The sequence below is a fragment of the Xiphophorus maculatus genome, chromosome 1, assembly GCF_002775205.1.
Source record: "Xiphophorus maculatus strain JP 163 A chromosome 1, X_maculatus-5.0-male, whole genome shotgun sequence".
Taxonomy (NCBI): Eukaryota; Metazoa; Chordata; class Actinopteri; order Cyprinodontiformes; family Poeciliidae; genus Xiphophorus; species Xiphophorus maculatus.
Genome location: NC_036443.1, coordinates 9414694 through 9425310, shown reverse-complemented (window position 1 = coordinate 9425310; position 10617 = coordinate 9414694). Strand labels below are relative to the sequence as shown.

The window sequence follows — 10617 nt, the reverse complement described above, 5'->3', positions numbered from 1 at the left end:
TGCCTGGGCTTGTTCATCACCACCAATAGGATACACCTGCTTCGCTTCTCCCATTAAACACAAAGCAAGTCTCGCAATCAGGAACAGCCACATGGAGGAGGAGACGGAGACCACAACGACTGCAACTACGTCGGACACGGCTCCAGGGGAACCACCAGCTGGTGATAGGGTGACCAGACGTCCTCTTTTTCCCGGACATGTCCTACTTTTCAGACCTAAAAAGATGTCCGGGGGGAATTTAAAAATTGTCCGGGATTTTGGTCAATTGCCTCAAAACACATTACATAGCTTACAGTGCATTGTAGGGCACTGCGCACGGCGCTGCGTGTGACGTAATCCCTGAGCCGCGTCAGTGGGCAGCACCCCCCGCTCCGAAGTTTTCTGGTTTTTTTCTTTTGCATAATGACCAGTTGTGTGCACCACCTATTGACTGATTCACTGATTTGTGAAGTAGAGTAATCGTAACAGCTCTTTTTCTTCATGTTGGCCGCATTTTCTGTACTATTTATTTTTCTCATTTTCAGCACTGACCTTACTTGAAGGGAAAACTTAAGGCTTACAAAAACTTTGTATTTTCTGTCCTGGAGGGTTTACTAAGAAGCTGGTTCAGTTGTAAAGCAGGTTAAGTTAACCTTGTGCTATAGGTAAAGCACCTAATTTTCTTAACTAAATGATGCCTGCAGGTATATCTATTAGCAGGTTTAATTTTGCCTGCACTTGGTTGGGTACATTATTTTAAGTGTATTTGACAAGTTTACCAAAATATAAAAAATGTCATTCAACCTGCATTTGCTTTGTTTTACTTTTTACTTGTACTTTTCATTACATTACTTGAGTACATCCATTTTTACAGTAATTTCCATACTTAAGTACAAGAAGTTTCAGATACTTTAAGACTTTTACTCAAGTAACATTTCAGTCAGTGACTTCGACTTTTACCAAAGTCATATTTTGGAGAGGTACTTATACTTTTACTTGACTCTGAGATTTCAGTACTTTATACAACACTGGTTATTAGGCTGCAGTCAGCATCAGTAAGGATCTTTGTCTGTGGGGATGATCTGCCCGTCTTTTCATGGACATCCAGTTTGGCCCTCCAGCTAAGTGGAGATTAACTTTTTTGGTGTGGAAGGATTTGGCATTTGTGTCCCATAAACCCTCTTAAGAAATTTTAAGCGACTGTCTCACTGTCTCCAACCTCATTAAATTCAAAATACCTTTATTGTATTATTATATTATGTGATCCACTAGGAACTAAAAGCAAATACTTGGAATTCCTCCTCAGTCTTAAGATTTTGTTCAAAAGTTATGATTACAAAAACAACAACAAACACTAAGTTTCCAGGCAACATACTGGTTACAGATAAATGTAAAAAGTTTAGACAAATTTAAGTGCATGTCAAGTGCATTGTAACTTTTTTAAAGTTTTTGAAATTTTGACACTAACGACAATAAACACACATAATATACTTGAAAATAAGTATATATAATAGGGCTAAAAACATTGTCCATTAGAATGAAAGAGCATGTTTAGGTACTTAAATAGCATATTTTTATAATGAAAATGCTAGAGCACATTGCCTACTACCACAAGCTAAAGCTAACGTTAGCCACAAAGCTTAAAGACAGTAAAACTCACCTTCGTATCCATGAATGTATAACAAGGCGTACATCTTAAAACCTTTCTCAAGTTCACTTGTTGGAGCTTCGGATTGATGTACATCATTAATTGTTACCTTGGGCAAGAACTGCAAGCACCTAGCGTAAAATGCCATTTTCAATAGACCGGACGCGACCGAGCAGCTTATCCCCGAACACGGAAGCTGACGTCCATTGGCTCTTTGCACGCCTTCATGACGTGGCGAAGGCGGGGCGTAGGAAAAAGTAGGAGCTTCTTAAAGAGACAGATCAGGTCCAATTTCAAGTTGTCAAATTTCTTTTCTTTTCATAAAGACAAAAAAAAACTAAACAAAGGACTGAAAAAATCTGTATTTCATTTTAAAAATTGTAAATGTATTTTAATTACATCAAATTAGATCTCTTTTTTTAAGGTACATCAGGTATTATATTTTTATCCATTCTTAAAAAATAATGCGCATTGATGTCAGCTATTTGCATTAAAAAAATCTCTACCTGAAATTACAATTAGGGCAACCATAGGAGATACGGTTCAGCTTTATACTCAACCAAGCTGAAACAAAACGATCCAATCTGCAGATCATGACCAGTGTTTATTGCATGATTTTGTTTCAAAGACACTTTTATAAAATTAGGATTAATTTTAGTATAAAGAAGGGTTTCTGTTTTATTACAAATGAGGGGTGTCAAAAATTCAGCAGCAGTCAGCAGAATCACAGCAGCCTCGTCACAGGGGTTTGTTTGGAGGGATTTGCTCAGAGGTGTTGGGTCAGCCACAGCACGGTGTTGAGGAAACAGTCAACCTGAGTGTCCACCCTGGACAGAGAGTGTCCATCCTCTGGAAACCACAGCAACCTGGAGAAAAATGAAACGGCAGAAGTAAAAGGGTCTGGGCCACCATTTTAGGTTTTTATGTTGCTCACTTGTACCTGACAGGTGAACCTCTGCTCTTCAGTACTTTGTAGAGCTCTAGACCCTGATGAGGAGAAACTCGTCTGTCCTTCCCACCCAACATCAGTAGCACTGGTGCTTTGATCTACACACATTAAACACAATGACATTGATTTGATAAAGGTCATGTAAACTCTTTCTTACCTTAACTAGAAGTAACTATAATTCAAAAATCTTATCTGTTGATGAAAGTAACGTTTTATAGCATCTCTAAAACTCAAAACTGTTATGTGAACATTTTTATGTTAGAGTTTAGCACCCCCTAGAGGGCATTTTTGGTAATACAGGGAGCTTTAAAATGCTCAATAAATCATGTTAAGAAATTGCTACTGAAACATATTTGAAAATAGAAATTAACTTCTGGCCTAAATAAGGTAATTTATCTGTTTCTTCAAAGCTGTAATATAATAAAGTGTGTGTTTATATGAGTCTTACCTGTGCTGCATGTGTGATGGGAGACTTCAGTAACATTGCAGCCAAAGTTTCAACAGTAGGGATGTTGTCATATGAGAACTGAAAGCCTGCACTTGTGTATCTCCTGTAAGCAGGAAGACAGAATAATAAAACTCATGTCATAAAGTGACTATTACAGTCCCATGTGAAAGTATCCCCACCCATTGAACTTTTGGAGAGAACAAACTTACACAATACAAACTTACACAATGTTTTATTTCCCTTTCACTTAATTTATGTGTTTTTATGTGCTCATCCAACAAAGAAATCCAAACAAAAAAAAAAACAGAAGAGGTCCAGGAGGTGTGTATACTTTTTCACAACCCACCAGTGCTGCTGTGAATATTATGTACAGTTTTTCTCACCAGTCCACTATGTCACTGGTTCCCAGCAGCGTAGCGGCGTTAATGACCGGATTCCTGGCTGCACACGCTCTGTAGGAGTCTGGGTACTGACCAATCAGATGACAGGACAGGAAACCACCATGGGAACCACCGATCACAGCCAAGCGTTTGGGATCGAGGGTTTTGTCATTCTGGAGCGCAGCCATAACAGCCCGCTATATTACAGGATGAACACAGACAAGATTAATTTCATGGTGTTAAGGTGAAGGATCTCTGTGCTGTGACAAACACTCATCTGCTAGAACATCAACACATCGCTCATCATAGGTTTATTTCAAGAGACAGACAAGGAAAGTTGATACCTGAACATCTTTTACATCCTGACTCCCGACCTGACCAATCAGGGATAAAATGCTGTCTTGTCCGAACCCTGTGGATCCCCGATAGTTCACTGGATGGAGACAGAGTGGCAGAGAGGCAGAGTGACGTCGACTGAATTACAGAGGGATCAAACCCTTGGAGCCCAAAAAAATAATAAAATCTGGTTATGATTATGATCACTAGCATACAATGTAATCCAAAACAGATATTTAAAGTAAACTTTTAAAGTGCAGGGAAAAAATCCAGGCTGACATTGCCACATATTACACACAGCAACTTTACATAAATGGGATCTTTCCAGATGTTTTCCTCAAAAACATCTGTAAGATTATGAAAGTCGCCATCTGTATGTTTCTGGGAGAATTTCTGCAGACAAGCAAGGAACGAAAATATCTCACCCATAAGCACGGCAAAGCCCAGTTCAACCAGTCCAGCGGTGGTGCTGTTCCACTCTGCAGGGAACTGGGAGTGAGGGCCACCTAAACGAGCAAGGCATTATTCTGGGTGTTTATATGTGCCGTTTTGTTATGTGAAAATTTCCCATGCAAAGCCAAAGAGAGGTCCAGACCATGGATGAAGACAACCACAGGTGTTCCGGTTTCACAGAGGAGATGGGATGGTTTGACCAAGATGGCCCCGAAATCTAAACCAGCTGTTTAGAAAACAGACAATGAAGAAGAACGAAGAACAAAACCTATTCAATCCAACATTTGGTTTTCTTGAAAGGTTTTTTTGATTCTAAACCTTGCAGAAATTCACAAATGGAAAAATCTCAAATGTTTTCTGTTATTTTATTGTTCATATAAATGTTCCAGCTCTTAAATGTGCAGTAACATTTTTTTTTTTAAATCTATGTTTTTTTTTTACATATTTGTTAAAACTGTCACCATGTCGTGCTTGTATGTCCTGAGACAGATAATCTGTCCATCCAGGTTTGACAGATTACAGCACACGTTTATCATGTTATACCCCAAGGAAATCTTCTAATGAGACAGAAGCTGAAAGCTCACGGTAACGTAGGTTGTCCTCGTCTGATGTGGGTGTGACATCTAGGACCGTCCAGAGGTAATCAAACGTCACGACAGGCTGCTGCAGAGTTCTCCAGGTTACAGTTTCGTCTGCTGATGGGAGGAATCCCACTCTCTGCACATACCAAAGCAACACATTATGTGAGCTCTAAAACCCATTCACCTGGGTTACATGATGTAGGCTGGTATTGGTGTGTGTGTGTGTGTGTAGTGTGTCTGACCAGGGTGGGAGGCGAGTTGGGGCTGGAGCAGCAGACGACCATCAGGTCTCTTTGGACTGTCAGTAGCTTCCAGCTTCCATAAACCTTAGAAAGATCAGAGAAGTCTGCAGCCAAAATGCAGCAAAGACAAAAAAAATTGTCAAACTCAAGTATTAAATCCTTCTACTTCACAATTGTGTGCAATTATTTTTTTGCTCCATCACATTAAATCTCAATAAAACACACTTGACATTAGTAGTTGTAATGTGACAAAACATGGAAAGGTTTGAATACTTTTAAAAGATGTATGAGTTTATGATACATAGATAACAACTGCATTGTCAAAAGTGTTCTTCCATTTATAGAGCTCGCAACCCGGGGCTCTAATTTTGAAATGTCATACCTTCCACCTGTCTCTGGTGTTCTTGGTGAAGATGAGACGAGGAATGAGGAGGAGGAGGAGGATTTGGAAAGTAAGAGTCAGCAGGAAGAGGTGGAGCCGAATTTTGGGCAAAAGGAGAAGGAGGAGGTGGAAGAACAGGAGACAGAAGAGGAAGAGGAGGAGGGAAGAGAGGAACAGCCGGTGGAGGAGGTGGTGGCGGAGGTGAATACAAAGACCAATAAGGGGATGGAGGGGGAGGAAGGAGAGGAGTGGGAGGCTGGGAGGGAGGAGGAGGGAAAATGAAAGATGGAGATGAGGACAGAAGAGAGGAGGATGGGGGAGGAGGTGGAGGAGAGGACGGACTCTTACTATCAGAGAGGAAAGAGACTTTCTTTGTTCCTCTGTCCACCATGAAGACATCCTGACAGGAGAGACAGAGCAGTTTAATTACTAATGACTCAAAATCAAACACAGCTCGCTTTATTTTGAAATGAATGTATGAATGAATGATATGGCATGAATATCTACTTATTGGTTGCAGACGGCGGTGAGTGTTACCTTCCAGTTTCTAACGGCGCTGCTGAACACGACTTTCTCACCGTCCGCAGACCAGCAGTGGGACGGCAGTGCTTCATACACACCTGCAAAATCACCTGGAACCATCAAAAATGTATAGGATTACTAATCTAGATATAACCTAGATGTTTATTTACTAAAGCTCCAACAGTTTAGACCAACGTGTTGCACTGAGTGAGTCTTCATTGGGTGGCCTGATTGGCCTTTAACCCACCAGTCTGAGGTCTGCTGACCACATCCAGCATGGTCGAGGTCTTCCCACTCTTCAGGTCCAACTGTGCAGGTTTAATATTCAACTGTTAATGGACAGAAAACACACAGAGAAGTACAAAACAACTCAAACACCCCGCACCTGCTGTACACTGAGGCACTGGTTGTGGGGCCCAAACACACTACCCTGCAGGTAGATCAACGTGGATCCATCTGGACTCAGCCTGGGACAGGACACGGAGAGGTTGTCCCCCGATATACACTCTGGGACAGGAGAGAGGGCGGTGTAGATCACAGAGGTCAGAGGTCAGATGATCAGAGACGAATACGTTAAAAAAAGACGGAGGTAAAGGTCTCACCACAGTGTCCATCCAGGCTGAGTCTGAATAAAGCCGACCTGAAACACAAGGATGACAAAAAAAGGCACAGAGAAGGTAAACCCCAATTTCTCCACATCATGCTTTAAATACATTTCTGGAAAGGCTTTGAAAAATTGTTTGAAAAAATAAGACAGAGAAATTAATTATCCACACACAATCCTGGCATTTTTAAATTTACTGAATTTATTAAGCTATGATTGAGAGTCAAGGCAGGAAAATATTAGAACCGATTCCAATCAGGAAGTAAACACTTATGCCAGGCTGTTAGAATAAAACCGACGGTGAATCCTCCTGGTAAATACTTGGTAGTGTGAAAATAGTTTCCATATCAACAGCAAAGAAAAATTCTGAAATGAGGGATAGCAGCAGATGTATTCCTAAACAGTAGATGCTCTTTAAGGTTTTTTTTTTCTCATTGCTGTTGATGTCCAACATAAATAACTAAAGAATGCTCTGGACATTTTACTACTACTTTGAGAAGCTCCCAATCTTCCTCCAGCCTGTAGTTTGATCATTTATACATGTTCATACATTAAATACTTAGACGGTCAAGATATAAGTTAGGTTAAAGCGATAAACTACTTTTTCTGTCATCCTGTTTCACTCTAGGTGTGTATAATAAAGTCTGAGACCTGCGGTTGGAGCAGAACTTCAGTCCAAGTCTGAAAGGTTCATGGTACCAACCGACAAAAAACACAGCCTGGCTGCCAGGAGCCCACAGAGCCTGTGGAAAACATTCATATACTGATCAACCATGATAAAATAAAGTTTCTGCTGTGATTAAAAACATCAGTGACGAAGAAGTGAGGTTAGCGTCTCTCCTCACCTGTCCAGGTGAGACGTCCTGCGGGACGCTCTGCAGTACATCGATCTCACCATGATGCAAATCCACCACACAGAGCACTGGGACACTCTTACTGGTAAGAGCCTCGCCCCAGTCTTCACAGTACACACTCCTGTCCTGTGTGGACACAAAGACGTCTCCGTACAGCAAACTCGATATCAGGGTGTGTTTCTGTGGCGATGTTTGTCAACCTTTCTGATCGCGGATTCTCCAGAACGCGTTTCTGCCGACGAGCTGCGGCTACGCTCAGCTACGAACAGCAGCTTGCTCTCACACTCTGACCAGGACAGGCAGCCGAACTGAGCTGGACGCACACAGTGAGACATGAGGGGCGTGTCAAAGTACCACACTCACGCACGACGCTCAGTCCGATCTCTTACTGTCGTCGTACACTCTGCCGTGGATGTTCAGGGCAGACAGGTTCAGGCTTTTCCTGAGGCCGTGACGGTCCCAGATCTGAACAGGAACAAGCACAAGCAGCAGCTTATTGAGATGTTAAAGCATTTGTCCTCCTGGGGATGATTTTGATCCATCGTTCTAACCTCTAGGAGCTGCTGGCTGCCCGTCTCCCTGACAACAGCCCTCAGGCCACGAGTTGGCGACAGTTCACTCAATAACCTGAAGAACAGAAATGAATACTTCTGCAAAATAGTCACCATTGTCATCTGAAGAAAAAACTGAACTGGAAATCTTTGATTAATTTTATTGCCAAGTTATTATCCTCAAGTTCACTGAGCTTATCAATCACAATTGACTAATGATTAATTGATAGGTGACCATTTTCTCTTTTTTCCATAACACTAAGGACTAAGTTTTCCATAATTTAAAAAACAAAACACATTTTTATATTTTAATCATTTGTGGTTGAGAAGTTCACACTGCTCTATCAGGAGGCACAGCTGAGTGAGTGCTTTAAGGTGGAACTGACAGAGCTTGTCGAGTGTTTATGTTTCATAACAGAACCACATCAAGTGCATTTTACATCTCACGCCGAATTCTGGACCGTTTCATTTTCCCGTTCTGGTATGGCTCCGCCATCTTTGTTTCTGCCTTAACTGGCTGGGATTAAGGTTGTCCAGTCGCGCCCTCTTCTGGATGGTGGGCACACTACAACACTAAAAGTGGGTCTAACTAGATAATATCAGTTAAAATTTTAAACAATTAATCGCAAGTCAATTAATTGTTTGCGTCCCTAGCTGAGCCACACCTCTTGTGCCGGCAGTTTTTCACAATAACTATTTCCATGTGCACAGGTTGAACACAAACATTGTTCCATTGTTTTTCACTTTTTATAATCCCATGTATGGTGAAAGAGAGAATGCATCTTCTATTCTGTAAGATCCTGTGGATCGTTGAATCATTATTTGTGCCAATTACAACAAACTGTACAGCCTGTAGGTTTATATCACTTTAAAAATATAGACATTTATTCTTGCTTAGTAAACCTCAATATGTAGATTTCTTTTATGTAAAGGCATGGTTCAATTCCAATTGAGCGAGAGGGAGGAAACATTTCTGCAGTGTTGTTAAGTCTTTGCAGCTTAACAGAAGTCTGCTCTGTCTGACTGCTGTACTTTATTTCCCTGATGGTTTTATAAACCTACAATCATTCACTTCAGGAAGTCTTTTATTCCAGCAGCTGTCACTCAAACAAATGAAACATTTGTACAGGTTTTATGGTCAAGACTTAATAGCAGCTGTAAATATAATTGAGGATAAAACAGTTACATTAAAGCAAGCACCACTCACTCTCCAGACAGTGGTGAACATGGTCCAGGTGGGAGGACGGTCCTGATGCTTTTGTGGTTGTTGCTGTCAGCGATCAGAGTCCACTGCTGTGAGTAGTGAAGTCTGGAGTTTCGGACCAGGTCAGTCTGGATCCACTCTGCATGTGTACACAGTAAAAAGTTGGGATTTATTAAAAGGGGCCTCCGGCAAAAGTATAATATTAATTTTACGTTGCACAGAGGCTTTATTTTGTGTCCATAATTGTTTGCAGAAATGTGATAGTTTCAGTATCATTAAGGTCCTCAAGCGATGGAGGGCAGATCTGCAAAAACTTTACAATGTAGAGATCTGGGAAATAGCTCAACAAAATAGAAATGGCCTAGTCAAAGTTTGGACTTATATCCTATTGAAATGTGACCTTGAACAGGTGTACATGTACAAATATTCCTCCACAGCAATGTGCCAGTTATCACAAACAGTTTATGGTTGTCACTAAGCATGGCCCAAGAAGTTATTAGATTTATGGGGTGATCATTTTTCATCATTTCCATTTTTTTATGGTAAGATTTGATTTCAAATTAATACAAATTTTGCCAATAGCTTCCAGCATTGTTTAAAAATAATTAATTTATTTTATTGACAGCCTTATTTTAAAACAAATTTAAGAAACATGACGACTTTATTAATAATAATAATAATAATAACAACACAATTTAATTAATAATAATAATTTAGTCACAAATGTGTAATTAACAAATAAGTACTGTTCAGCATCAGTGGAAGAAGGCTGTGTTAGCTGCAGCTAGCTCACCCGCTGTCACGGTGTAGATCCGGACTTCCGGCAGCTGCTCCTCGCTCACGCGAGCTGAAACCGGAACAGCCAGGCCGCTGACCTTTCCGTACAGCCCGGTGATTTGGTCGGAGTCCATCCGCGTCTGAGGCGACACACACGGCTCACTATGAACCACCAGACTCAGCTAACAAGCCTGATAATGGCACCGTCGTTGCATGAAAGTGTTACTCCTCAGGAGCAGCAGCCAAATGCTTCTATTTCAGGCCAAGAGCTAAGCGCAGCCCTCGGTCAATGACTGAAATGCATTTCAGGAAGCCGCTTCAACACCAAACCCGAATGATTTTTGCTCTACCTGCGCTGCGCCTCCATGTTGGGACTATACCACCTTGCTCAGTTCAAAGTGGGTGTAGTGATGAAAGCAACCACGAGGAGGCAGCAGAAACAACACCAAAATAAAAGCATTTTCTTTTGAGTTAAATATAAACATGAGCCACCGCCATAATGGTAGTGGGTTTTTACTTGGAAATGTATACTTTTCCCGGAAAAGACGTGTTGAACTTTCTCTATTGAATACATTTGTGTCCATCTTAGATTATGCTAATCCAGTAAAACATTTGCTTTAAGTCCCCACCTCCCATTTTTCCATGTGGTCAGCATGGACTCGGTATGAACATCAAATAAAAAGACGATGCATTAAATAATATCCATG

The 10617-nt window shown here is 41.0% G+C and overlaps 1 protein-coding gene across 2 annotated transcripts; it reads right to left on the bottom strand.

Annotated features, from left to right (window-relative positions):
* Nucleotides 1-2212: 2212 nt before the first annotated feature.
* On the bottom strand, nucleotides 2213-10298 carry LOC102235977 (acylamino-acid-releasing enzyme). 2 transcript variants are annotated; one of them, XM_023332917.1, is made up of 22 exons: nucleotides 9927-10298; nucleotides 9137-9272; nucleotides 7930-8005; nucleotides 7768-7843; nucleotides 7579-7691; nucleotides 7370-7504; nucleotides 7176-7267; nucleotides 6523-6560; nucleotides 6306-6427; nucleotides 6168-6228; nucleotides 5936-6030; nucleotides 5747-5798; nucleotides 5399-5419; nucleotides 5017-5120; nucleotides 4778-4910; nucleotides 4336-4419; nucleotides 4166-4246; nucleotides 3749-3837; nucleotides 3408-3601; nucleotides 3025-3127; nucleotides 2568-2674; nucleotides 2213-2493 (listed from the first exon to the last, which is right to left on the bottom strand). In XM_023332917.1, the coding sequence occupies exons 1-22, from the start codon at nucleotides 10042-10044 to the stop codon at nucleotides 2394-2396; spliced, it is 2130 nt and encodes a 709-aa protein (XP_023188685.1). In that variant the 5' UTR covers nucleotides 10045-10298; the 3' UTR covers nucleotides 2213-2393. The 2 variants fall into 2 exon arrangements, with proteins under 2 accessions (XP_023188685.1, XP_023188737.1); XM_023332969.1 differs by lacking the exon at nucleotides 5399-5419.
* Nucleotides 10299-10617: the final 319 nt, after the last annotated feature.